The 14223-nt window shown below is 37.9% G+C and overlaps 1 protein-coding gene across 2 annotated transcripts in view; it reads left to right on the forward strand.

Annotated features, from left to right (window-relative positions):
• LOC150106264 (uncharacterized) overlaps window positions 1-14223 on the forward strand; it is a 379399-nt gene that overhangs the window by 328632 nt on the left and 36544 nt on the right. For both annotated transcript variants that reach the window (XM_090393059.1, XM_090393060.1), the window contains one exon: window positions 11838-11940. In XM_090393059.1, the coding sequence (XP_090249185.1) occupies window positions 11838-11940 (103 nt within the window). The remainder of the gene's footprint in view (window positions 1-11837; window positions 11941-14223) is intronic.

The following is a 14223-nucleotide window of genomic DNA, read 5'->3' on the forward strand; positions in this document are numbered from 1 at the left end:
GGATGAGATGAGAAGTGTGAAAGATGAGATTAGGCAAATGGGAGAGATGAATGCAAGGCAAATCAGAGTAGGAGTGAGAGAGAGTTATGGCAATGGAGGAGGAGAGAATAGGAACAGTAGAACAGAGGGAATGAGAGAGAGAGTTATGGGAATGGTAGAAGAGGAGAGAATGGGAACAGTAGAAGGGAGGGAATGAGAGAGAGAGAGAGAGAGAGATGGGAATGGTAGAAGAGGAGAGAATAGGAACAGTGGAAGAGAGGAAATGATAGAAGAGGAGAGAATGGAAACAGTAGGAGAGAGGGAATGAGAAGAATGCAAGGGAGCACTGGAGCCAGGGATAGAGTGATGTCAGGAAGGCAGGTAAGTAGGGGAAGGAACACAGAGAAAAAGTGTTAGAGGAGATAGAGTGAGGGATGCATGTGAGCAATCGAGGAACAGGGTGGTAAGAGGTATAATGCATGGGGACTTGATCCGTGGTGTTCAAGATAGGGTGAATAAGGAGTGTTTGTTTGCCTGGAGGAACGATAGAAAGTGTGGCTATGGCAATTAAGAGGGATGAAAGGGTGGATAAGATGATTGTGATGGTAGGAACAAATGACTTGAAATGACTGGAACCAGGGATAGAGTGATGTCACGAAGGCAGGTAAGTAGGGGAACACAGAGAAAAAGTGTTAGAGGAGATAGAGTGAGGGATGCATGTGAGCAATCGAGGAACACTGTGGTAAGAGGTGTAATGCATGGGAACTCAATGATCCGTGGTGTTCAAGATAGGGTGAATGGGGAGTGTTTGTTTGCCTGGAGGAACGATAGAAAGTGTGGCTATGGCAATTAAGAGGGATGAAAGGGGATGAGATGATTGGGCTGGTGGGAACAAATGACTTGAGAGGTAATGTAAATTGGGCAGCGAGAGATATGAGATTCTCGCTTGAGGGTGTACGAAAGAAGATGCAGAGAGTAAAGATAGTGTGCATGTTTCCTAGGTATGATAGTGATGAGCTGAGCAGAAGAGCAGTAATATTGAATAACATAATAGTTAGAATGTGTCAGAAGAGAGGATTGGAATGAGTGGATGCTTGGAGGGCGTTTGAGGACAGAAAGGAATTGTATGTGAGAGACCACCTGCATTTTAATGAGGAAGGATGTAGGCATCTGGAGAGATTGCTGTTCTGAACGAGTCAGTGTGGCAATGCAGTTAAACTAGAATGCCCAGAGTGAATGGTAACAGGGGTGGCCTCTTGTGGGAATGGGTATTTGGGAGAAGGGGGACGACATCAGGTAACGCTGAGCCCAGTGGAGTCTAGAGGGGATAATGCTGGGTATAGAAACAGTGGCATTTTTATGCTTTATACTAATGCCAGGAGTATCCAGAATAAAGGAGAGGAATTGGTGGTGCTGATAGCATCAGGTTGATCAAAGATTATTGGGATCACTGAGACGTGGTTGACAGAAGAGGATATAATAACAGGAAGAGAAGTAGCAGCATACAGTATTTTTCGGTAGGATAGGAAGGGAAAGCATGGTGGTGGAGTACTGCTTATGATAAGTGACGACTTATGTCCTCTAAGAGTGGAGGCTTTGAAGGCAGTGACGCTAATGAGGTGGGCAAGACAGGATATTTAGTGGGGTATTGCTACAAACCAAGGAGCACAGAGGACCAGGAGATGTTTAGACAGTTGAGCTTGGCAAGTGCAAGAAGAATGATTGTTATGGGAGATTTTAACTACAGCAGTATAAATTGGGGAGAGGAAAATGCATGTAGCAATAAGGGAATGGAATTTCTAGAATTCTTGAGGGACAAATGTCTTAGGCAACATGCAATAGAGGGAACAAGAGGTTCAAGAGTTTTGGATTTGGTCATAGCATCAGAAGAGTTGATAATAACTGAGATGACATCTGTCTCCCACCAGTTGGAGAGAGTGACCATGTGGTTTTGACTTGGAAGATGAATAGACATGCAGGAGTATCAAAGAGACGGGAACGTATGTGGAATCATAAGGCAGGTGATTATAATAGTCTTCGACGCCAATTTGGGGAAGTTTCATGGAGGGAGGAATTGGAAAGCCCGGATATCATTTGTGCTTGGGAAATTGTGAAGGAATATTTGTTAGCAGCAACAGTAAGCTGTATTCCACAAGTGAAGAATAGGATACAATTTGGAGTAAAGTGAATGACAAATAATATTAAACAGGAACTGCATGCAAAAAAAGAGGCTATTGAAGAGATATAAGGAGACAGGTGAAGAGCAGATGCATGAAGCACAGGCCAGAAGAGTGACTAATATGGTAAGGATGGCGAAACTGGAATATGAGAAGAGATTGGCCCTAAGATCCAAAGAAAATCCTAGGGAATTTTTTAGCTATGTGGCCAGTAGGAGGAGAAATGATTGTGGAAGAATGACATTGTGGGATAAAAATGGGAATAGAGTGACTGATGCAGAGGACATAGTGGAATTGTTCGATGAACACTTTATTGGAGTATTTCATCATGGAGGAGTAAATTTTAATACTAGAGGGATAGGGCACAAGGTTTCGAGGTGCAGGAGGAGAGTGTGTTCCAAATACAGTTATCCCTTGCTTAACGCGCCAAAATTAATGCAATCCCTTGATATACGCAGCAAGAGTTTTGATTAACATGCCTTTAACCCTGTGAAGCTTGCAGTTGATCCGACAGATACATGCAAAATGTTTAATATAAATGTTCTTACACAATTCAGTGTATAGCTTGGAAGTCATGAGTAGCTGTGTATTCATATGCTTTGAGTGATATTCAGCACTGTTTTTTGTCAGTTTGGTTTAACACATGTTATGTAAAGGTGTGTGATATTTGAAAGTAAATTGCATCTGAGAGATACCGCGACCTCCGATGACAGTTTAGTATGGTTTAGTAGGTATTTTTTATTCTTTGTTCAATAATTTCTATTTCTAGATTGTAACTGAAAATAAATAAACCATCATGTGCTCTACATTATGGAAAATAATAAGGAAAGTGATCTGGAGCTTACTCCACCTTTACTGCGAGTTGCCCATAAGGTTGCTTATGTTTGCATCTGCTGAAACTTTTAGTTTCTATATATTCGGCACGAAATTCTTGTAGTTTCTATATTCGGCTATGAAATAATGTTGGATTCAATATCCACTTAATTTGTACCATCATGCATTGTATTTGCAGTGTTTTTCTTTGTTTTATCGCTTGTTTGCCGAGGTCTGGAGAGTCGTTTTGCTTGTTATCGTAGAATTTATGTGGATAAGAAGAAAACTAAAATTGTTCAAACCACTCTTGATAACTTCTTTTGATAAAAAAAAAAAAAAAAAAAAATGCAGTAAATAATGTAGGTACAATTATTTATTAAACATTTACTTTGCATCCAATTTTTATCTTTCCTAAAAGAGTACCATATAAAACGAATTATTAATACAGTAATCAATCAAGGACGAATTGTAATTTTTTCCATTGATTATTAGATTTGATCAACGTGATTTTGATATATGCTGTAACATCAAAGGATTAATTAACTGCGTTAATCGAGGGATACCTGTACTGAGTACTCTGGATGTCAGTAAAGCTGTGAGACTGGATGGTATTCCACCATCCAGAGGATGAGGAATGGAAAAGCGGTGGGCCCCGACAGAATTCCAGTGGAGGCATGGAAGGCACTGGGGGAAGAGGGAATTGACCTGCTGTGGGACCTGTTCATGAAAGTTTGCCAACAGGAAAATATACCCGAGGAATGGAAGGAGAGTACTCTTGTTCCCATCTACATGGGTAAAGGGGATGCACAAGACTGTAAAAATTACAGAGGAATAAAGTTGATGTCCCACACAATGAAGATCCTAGAAAGGGTTCTTGATGGTAGATCGAGGGAGGAGGTGGAGATTGCAAAGGAACAATTTGGCTTCATGCCTGGTAGATCAACAACAGATGCTATCTTTGGGTTACGACAGATGATGGAAAAATATCGAGAGAAACAAAGGGAGCTACATCTGGTATTTATTGATCTGGAGAAAGCATACGATAGAGTGCCAAGGCAAGAAGTCTGGAGGTGTCTGAGGGAGAAGAAGGTGCCGGAGAAATATGTCAGGTTGGTGCAGGAAATGTACAGAAATGTGAAGACAAGTGTTCGGACCTGTTTGGGACAGACAGAAAGTTTTCAAGTAACAGTTGGCTTGCATCAAGGGTCAGCATTAAGTCCGTTTCTGTTTAATATTGTGATGGAGGTGGTAACAGAGGAGGTGAGAGAAGATGCACCTTGGACAATGCTGTATGCAGATGACATCTTGCTGTGTGTAGATTCAAGAGAAGAAGCGGAAACTAAACTGGAAAGATGGAGAAAAGTACTGGAAGAGAGAGGTATGAGACTGAGCAGAAGTAAGACAGAGTATATGTGTTGTGCAGTGGGCGGTGGCCAGGAGACAGACCTGGAGCTGGAAGGAAATGTCATCAGGAAGGTGAGAGACTTTAGATACTTAGGTTCGACAGTGGAAGAAGATGGAGGAGGTGAGAAGGAAGTGGGATGCAGGATACAAGCAGGTTGGAGGAACTGGAGGGAGATGGCTGGAGTGTTATGTGATAAGAGGGTGCCGATCAATCTGAAAGGCAAAATTTATAGGACAGTAGTGAGGCCAGCTATGACATATGCTATAGAAACTGTGGCCCTGAGGAAAAATAACATTAGCAGGATGGAAGTAGCAGAGATGAGAATGCTTAGGTGGATGTGCGGTGTGACCAGAAAGGATCATCTGAGAAATGACTATGTCAGGGGAACAGTGAAAGTTACGAACTTAGGAGCGAAAATACAGGAGGCAAGGTTGAGATGGTTTGGTCATGTGATGAGGAGAGAGGATGAATATGTGGGAAGAAGGGTCATGCAGATGGATGTGCAAGGAAGGCGGAAGCGTGGGCGGCCAAAGAAGAGATGGAGGGAGCTGGTAGAAGAGGACTTGAAGATGAAGAACTTGGATGTGGTGACAGCCCAAGACAGGAAGGTGTGGAGGAGACTCATAATAAACAGTGACCCCACTTAAGTGGGAGAAGCTGCAGAAGAAGAAGAAGAAGAGTGCTAAAGAACTGATAGCTCCTTTGACCTGTCTTTTCAATGAAAGTCTGGCTGTGGGAAAGATGCCCAGGGAATGGAAGGAAGGTAAGATAGTGCCATTGCATAAGGGTGGTAACAGACTGGAAGTGTCTAATTATAGGCCAGTTTGTGTGTCATCAGTAGTTGTTAAGATCTTGGAGAAAGTAGTGAGGGACCATATACAGCATTGGGCAGATAAGAGTAATGTTATTTGTGAGAGTCAAAATGAATTTGTTAAGGGATGCCCTTGTTTTAGTAATATGCTAGCCTTTTATAATAAAGTTACAAGAGCAGTAGATGAAGGAAAGGCATATACCTCAATTTTCTTGGATTTGGCGAAGGCATTTGACAGGGTGCCTCATGATGAGCTGATATTTAAGTTGCAGCACATGAGTTTGGATGTCAGGTTGATCAACTGGATTCAGGATTGGCTGTCTGATAAGTATCAGAGAGTTGTGTATGGTGGGGCAATATCAAGGAGGTAGAAGGTTACAAGTGGTGTTCCACAGCGTTCAGTACTGGGACCTCTATTGTTTAACCTTTATATCATTGACATTGTCAATGGATTGCAATATTCAGTTGTTTGCAGATGATGTGAAGCTGGGAGGGGTTATTAGTAATAGTGCAGATGTGGCAGCCCTGCAAGAGGGTTTGAATAAACTGGACGGATGGGCAAATGAATGGGGGTCGGTTTAATGTAGTAAAATGTAAAGCCTTGAAGTTTGGGATACATTGATTGGAGGGGTTTTTTTTTTTCAGGTTTCTGTTTGGATTGGCTAGTGGAATGCTGTACCTTCACCCCCAGATCTTAGCACATATTGCAAAAGGTGGTGAAGGTAACACAGAGGATTGCTGCAATAATGAGAAGGACGCTGACCTGCAAAATAAAAGAGTTATCATTCAGTATAAGACCCTGATCATACCACACTTAGATTATTATTCTCAGATTTGGTCCCCAGGATTTGAAGAGAATAAATTAACTGTGGAAAGGGTACAAAGGTGGATAACAAAGATGGTTTCAGGACTGTACAATGTTAGTTATGAGGATTGGCTAAGGGAATGTGGACTGCAGAGTTTGGTCGATAGAAGAAGGAGAGGTGATATGATTGAGACTTTTAAACTGTTGAGAGGTGGTTACAGGGTTGACACTGGGGAGTTCTTTTGCTTGGTTGAACAGCAGGGAGGAGTGATGACAAGGGGCCATCCCTGGAAGTTGCAAAAGGAAACTGTGAGCAAGAGAGAGTGAGGAGTGGTTTCTTTGCATGGAGGGTGGTTGAACCATGGAATGCATTGCCTGATAGAGTGGTGAGAGCGAGAACGGTCAAAGAGTTTAAGGAGTGGTATGATCGACTTTGTGTTTCCTAGGAGGGACCTCTCACAATGAGTTTTGAGAGACTTTGTGTTTCCTAGGAAGGACCTCCTGATGATGCTTTTGACTCTATGGAGGCCTGAATAATAATAATAATGATAAATTGCCCCACTCTTTTGCTTCTGTAGTACTTGACTTGCTTGTTAGTTAAATATCACAAAATGTGCATGCAGTGGTGGTGGTGGTGGGGTAAAACATGCACTACATGCACATTTTGTTATATGTAACTAATAAGTGAGTCAAGTAAAAGGACCACTTTTTTTTTTGGTTGTTTTCTAAAGGAGATTTATTTTAATCTGGGAATGCTTCCCAATAAATTTTTATTGGGAAGCATTTAATTAAAGAGCAGGGCTTGCAGTGCAGAATGCATTGCATTGCCTCATTTGGTGCTCCTGCATACCACTGTATTTGGATCCTCTCGAGATTTAGTCTTCATAAGTGACAATAGCTGTTTAGAGGTTGCACCATGGAAATGTGGGGTTGGTTTGGCTTTAGTAGATGTACAGTGCTTAACACCAGTCCATTATTTATATATTATTATTTATCATTATCTAACTTCCTGCAGATAGCATTTCTCCAAATTAATGTCAGTACACCAATTGTATTATATCTTATTTGGCCTTCTAAGGCTTCTTACTGTATCAGTCCGTTTATTAATAGATAATTGTGCTTTATTCATTCTGAATAAGTAATACATAGACACAGTTGAAAATATTTATTTAAGATGGATTAATTACAAATATTTCAATTCATGTGTCATGGATTATTGCGAGTGTAAAACTGTTTGAATCAAAATCAAAAAATGAACAACAATGAAGGTATATCGAGATTGGAATCTTTCCTTATATGTAACAGACAGGTTAAAAAATGATACTATTATGATCATCTGTATGTTTAAGTTTCCATGGATGTGATTTATATATATATATATATACGTAGAAGGTTTTTTACTTTGGGTATAATATATACGTTAAAGATACCAAGCTATTTTAAACCTGGTTTTAATCAATTTCCTGAGTAATCCATTTCCAGCTACTGACTTACTTGTTTGTTTGCTTACTTGGGAAATGGATTAAAACCAGGTTTAAAATAGCTTGGTATCTTTAACACACACACACACACACACACACATATATATATATATATATATATATATATATATATATGTTAAAAATAACAAGCAATTTTATAAACTTGGTTTTAATCCTTTTTTCCCAAGTAAGCAAACAAGCAAGTAAGCCAAGTTTGCACCTGAAGTATTTTCTGGTCTGAGGTAACTCGTGGTGTAAAGGTGGAATAAGCTCTGATCACTTGCCTTAGTATCTCCCATAATGCAAAGCATATCTCCTTGCAGACATGTATGATGCTATGCATTAAGGGAAGGGCACTACCATACCTGTTTCAACCTTTATTGAGGTCTCATCGGTGGGAGCCAGACCCTGAGGTGGTGATGCCAAGGTTGAAGTAATGCAGAACTTATAATTTTTACCTATGCATAGCATCATACATGTCTGCAAGGAGATGTGCTTTGCATTATGGGAGATAGTAAGGCAAGTGTTTATTCCACCTTTACCACGAGTTGCCTCAGACCCGAAAATACTTCAGGCACAAACTTTGCTTACTTGGGAAAAAAGGATTAAAACCAAGTTTATAAAATTGCTTGGTATCTTTAACTTATATACCCAAGGTAAAAAAATACTTTCTACATATATCTCTCATCCTGAGATTTTTATTTAATAAGGTCAAAGCACCTTGTAGCAACTCGTATAGGTAAAAATTATTAGTTCTGCATTACTTAACCACCTCAGGGTCTGGCTGATGAGACCTCAATAAAGGTGGTTGAAACCAGTCTGGGTAGTGGCCCTCCCCTTAATGCATAGCATCATACATTGTCCACAAGGAGATGTGCACAGTTAGTTCTTAATAATTTCCCAGATTTTTGACATAGAGTCCATCACTGAGGTTGAGATTTGGGCAATGCCTAAGTACTTCAGAACTTTCTTGAAAGAAATGTTCATATTTATAGGAACATCTATGTGGTAATGCAGCATCATTCCAAAGGATCCCATGGCTAATATTAGTAATCAGTAAGACAAACAGACCCATCTGTTTCTATATTCCTTTCTTAACACCAAGCCTACATTTCTTCCAAGAAACAGAATAAATCAGGTCTCATATTCAGAATTACTGTATCACTCCACCAGATCTTCTGCGTCATTTTCATTCTCTAAATAATATGTTTTACTAATTAATTTATATTGTCGATTGCATTTTAATGGTATAGATGTGAACACAGATTGATAAGAAAAAACTATTTATTAACTTAAATACTAATATTTCGCTGGTATTATAATCAGCATCTTCAGAGCATACAAACAAAGTTTGTTACAGTAGTGAGACAACAACAATCCGGTGTAACAGTGGGACTAGCATGAGTAATTGTAGCGTGCAACACAAAGACTAAAGTTTTAATTAGGCACCATCTCAGTTTGAAAAAAAAAAAAAAAAAAGCAATCACACCATCATCACCCTTCCCAACAATATGGTATCTTACAAACACTAACCCAGAGCTAGAGCAATTTGTTCTAATGATATTGTTCTTACTACTGAACTTCCTCACTTGCACCACACTTTCCTGTTCAATGGCTATAATTCCCATATAAAATATGGGGATAAAATACTAAATGCTCCCCTCCCCCACTATCCACCACAGAAGACTACAACTAAACTATTGTTGCATCGTATATCTCTGATATTGATATGTCGAGGCAGTATAATTAACTTTATCCTTTCCTACTTCAGCCGCTATACCAAATTCTATCTCATGTACCTCTTTTTTAAGTCGGTTGCATCATTGTTATGTGATCTTCATTAATTTTAGTCTTATCTTTATGTCTCGCTTCTTTTATACCTTTTCTTACATAATTTAACCTTTTAAGGGCCACCAGAGATTACGTGTTCCCTGAATTCTATGAGTTATCCTGGTCACTCAGGCAAAATTTATTTTTTATCTGTGCCAGCCTGGGTCTTAAAGTTAGAGATAAACTTAACCTTTAGGATTAACATAGATTATCAGGTGCCACTAATAATGTTAACTGAATTCTTAGAAGTCTTGGGTTCTCTGGCTTATTTTATTTTGCAGTCGTGCCCTACTATTTTCAATTGGGGTATTCCCACACACACACACACACACACACACAATCACAGGTTCGAAGTTTTATGAAGGGTCAGTCATCATGATCAGAAACACATGTAAGTAAGGAATCAAAATATTTATTAAACTCATTATATAATGCCATACAAGTTAAAGTAGTTATCAATTCTAATTTAATCTTCTACCTTTCTCTCACCCTCTCACTCTTAAAACAATTATGTATTGACTTCAAAATGTTAGCAAATTCAATAACTCAACATATAATACATTCTTAATTACAGCTCAATTGGACATTAAGGCATTTTAGCAGATTTATAATCTCTTTCTTGGATTGATTACGACAGAATCTCTATCTAACTGAAAGTTCTTAAAGTTCATTTCAAAAGCATAGTCATTTACATAAATCTTAGTTCTTCACTCTTTCTTCCATTACAAATTTTAAGATGCATTCTCTTAACACTGTTAGTCAATTCTCAAAAGGGGCTAGAGCAAGTGAGAGTACTTATCTATTCTTTATCGGTTTTCTTCCGTCCCTCCTCCTTTGTTTCGATTCTGGTTGTCTCGATCTTATCACAGCGTGGGTTACACGTGCTCACCTGAGTTGGGCACTATCTCTCTGCTAAGGTTTTATGTCAATTGCCCTCTCATTGATGGCCTACGGTTGATCTTGCCGAAATCTGCTGCGGCGTCAAGCCGGATCCTTTCGTAAGTCAGCCCTCAAAAATGAGAGCTGAACTGCAATGAACTCTTGGTGCACATGAAGAGAGAAATGCAGGAACGAGAAAAAACTGGGGTGACTTACTTCCGTGTCGCAGGTTTTATACGCTCCCCTAGAGTGCCACATTTCTGAGTTTGAATTTCTCTTATCTGCTCACCCATTGGTCTCAGGCTGGGTGACTTCACCGATCAACATACGGGACTTCTTATTTCCGGGAACGTATGCATCATGATGTCTTCTTAGATGTGATGCTGACGGGTGCTTACACTGCTCTTATAGTATTAGGGCGATCTTTGCCCTATGTTGCTGAATAATACGCATTCTTTCATTTATAATATTTCACTAATGATTTCTCTCATATCTGCCCTTTTCCTGACTTACATTCATGCTAGACATATAGATACATTAATTTAAATTCACATAATTCACAGTTTATCATACAAGATGTTGTTACAAAAAAAAAACATAGTTACACTGTGCTGAAAGATAAGAATGCATATATATTTTTTCTTAATTGTTAGATTCTGGAATGGTGACATCATGTAAAATTTGAAGTCGCCTATTTCAGATCTAACACTATCACCATCCCATACATTAAAGGCACATCTGAAAAGATATCTAGGGTGCTTAACAAACACTAACTACACATTGTATTTAAACATTATGTGAAATTGGCAACTCTCATACATTCACCTAAGGACAGATTCTCTCCTTTATCGCATCCAGGCGTCTATGAAGTGCCCTGTTCATGTCATCGAGCCTACTGTGGACATCTGCCTCGGTGAACACAAAAAATATATCCGGCAGTTTCGCTATGGCAAGTCGGGTCTGGCAGACCATGCTTTGGATATCCCTGCACACAGGATCAATTGGAAAAAAACAAAAGTACTGCACAGAAGCTTTTACATTGTTCCTGGAATCAACAGAAGCCTTGAAACATGCTAAATTGATATCTGTTTTTTGTAGTCTTCTATGGTAGATAGTGGGGGGGGGGCATTTAGTATTTTATCCCCATATTTTATATGTGGATTATAGCCATTGGTCAGGAAGGTGTGATGCAGGTGAGAAAGTTCAGCAGTGAGAGCAATATCATTAGAACAAATTGCTCTCGCTCTGGGTTAGTGTTTTTAAGATATCGTATTGTTGAGAAGGGTGATTGCTTTTTTTTTTTTTTTTTTTTTTATATAACTTAGATGGAGCCTAATTAGGACTTTTAGTCTTTGTGTTGCATGCAAAAATTGCTTTTGTGTAATAATTTGTATGTACTGATTCTTCAATTTTGATCATGAATGGTTTAGTTAGTAAAATGTAATTAAAAGTCATAAGTGGAATATATATAATTAATGAAATATTAATTACAAGCTAAATTCATTATAAACATAGTTTATAATTGATGCCATTATAAATAAGCTATTAATTAAAGATATAGTTATGCAGTATGAAATCATCAGAGCATGCTGAATTTGGTTACATTTTTTTTTTTCTTAATGTTAAAATTGTTTGAAGTTGTTTAAATTTCACACAGGATTATGTTAAGTCTGTTCATCCATATACTCCTGATATTATGGAAAAGAAGCCCATTTCCACACATCTTGGTCTTTGTTTCCCAGAAGAAGTACCTGAACAGTGTAAGTCCTTTCTCTCTCTCTCTGTGTGTGTGTGTGTGCGCGCGCGTGTGCTTGCTCTAAATATCTGCTATTCATAAAATGCATGCCCTTCATTAGGAATGTCTAGTCTTTCACTTTTTTTTAAAGGATTTGAGATAAGTAAAATTGCAATACAGAGTAATAGTTTTCATCTGTTGTAAATATTATTGTTATTTTATTGTCATAGTTACTGCACCAGGAAAAAATAAATCTAATGATTATTTTTAGTTTGACACAGTCAATTTGATTATCAATTCACGACTTTAATGATATAGGAGAAAGTTGAATGCTGTTAATTTGCACTGAATCATTACAGTTTGAAGTTTAAAATACAGAAGCAATGTAAATCTCTTTTAGAATTTTCATATACATATATTATTCAGACCTGTGGTTCCTTTAGTCTTTTTCTAGTATATCCTATAATCTTCAATTGCCTTGTAAGTCCACATTTCATATTACAAGCATTGGATACAAATTTAAAATTATACTAACACCTAATATGCACATCTTAGAATATAGACAGAGAGAAAAATCAATCATTTAAAATATTGAATCTTTTACAGGAAATATTATTAATAATGAATTAATACTCAGAAAGAAAGGTTGTGTGCTATTCCACATAGATGTCCATAATACTACAAACTATGGTAAGAATCCATGCATTTGAATCAGCATTCTTCTTTCTCAGAGTTTGTGATGGATGACCGGCCAACATTTGAGTGCAGTAAACTTGTTGTAATGCTTGTTCTCTTTGGAGAAATCCAATAAATTTCCAAATAGTGGAGGACTTCTGACATTCGACAGGAAATTTCTGTGATATCCTTCTACTGAATTGTTTTTGGTGGAAGTTTATTTTGCACTTGGTTAGACTATAATAAATTTAGTTTAATCCTTTATCCAAGTGTGATCAAACAAAGTTTGCACCTGAAAATATCTTCAGGACTGAGGCAAGGTGGAGCATCTGTTGCCACCTTTGCTACAAGTTGCCAACAGTGACTTGAAGAAGTGATGCTTGGTCTTTAGAGTAGGGTTTCTGGACTGTGATTAATTAAAAAATAATTAGTAAAAATCCTTAGCCCACCCAAGGTATGAATGTACTATAGGTTTACTAAAGCATTTTGTAGATAGGAACCTCATAAAGACAAAAAAAAAAAATAGTAATAATTAACAGTTACAGTTTATAAAGTGTACTCAGAAAAGAAAATCATCATCATCAAATTCCTGACATGTACCCTCAAGGGGTGCACAGGATATGATAGTACTACATGAAAAATTTACATCATTACTAAATTCCTATCTACAATTTTCCTCCAAATCAGTCTGTTACTTGTCAAGACTCCAACATTATCAGATCTAATATTTCTATCATCTAAGGCACTTTGTACCGTATCAATCCACCTATATTTTGGTCTTCCTCTAGGTCGTTTTCCTGCCAAGGCAGAGAACACTTGTTTTGCTAATCTTTCCTCTCCTATTCTGTTTAAGAGACCATACCACCTGAGATTAGCTCAGCTAATGCATTCCTGGATGCTGACAATGTCAAGTTCTTTCCTAATATCCTCATATTTAATATGATATTATCATTGATGCCATCTGTTCATGCCACTAATCTTTCTCAGGACTCTAATATCTGCAGTCTCTACTCTTTGGTCAAGTGTTTTACTTCTGACCCAGCTCTCAGATCCATAAGTTAAAACTGGTTTGAACACTGTCTTGTATACAGCTAATTTAGTGTTCCGACTAATTTCTCTCTTATTCCATATGAATTTATTCAATTGACTTCCTACCATACCAGCTTTGTTGATTCTGTTGTCTATTTCCATATTTAATTTACCATCTTCATTAAAAATCATGCCTAAGTAGCTGAAATGCTTTACTTGTTCCACAGGTTCTCCATTCACAACACAGTTGACATTTTCAACGATTCTACCTATTTTCATTGTCTTTGTCTTTTTATTGCTTACCTTCATACCACATCTATTACAACAGTTATTCAATTTAGTCAGGGAATCCTGCAAACTTGTAGCGAATTTATTTTGAAGTATAACATCGTCTGTATAAAGCAAAGAGCTGACATTAACATCTCCAATTCTGATATCATGTTTAATACCACTTTTCTTCATAATGTGATCCATATAGATAATGAATAACAGAGGGGATAATGTACATCCTTGTCTCACACCAGATTTAACATTAAATCATCTTCCTGTACTTCCTTCAATTCTAACTGCTGCCTTACAACTCAAATAAAGACTAAGTATTGCT

Source organism: Typopeltis vanoorti, chromosome 5 (genome assembly GCF_054136105.1).
Source record: "Typopeltis vanoorti isolate ZY-2024b chromosome 5, IOZ_Tvanoo_1.0, whole genome shotgun sequence".
Classification (NCBI taxonomy): domain Eukaryota; kingdom Metazoa; phylum Arthropoda; class Arachnida; order Uropygi; family Thelyphonidae; genus Typopeltis; species Typopeltis vanoorti.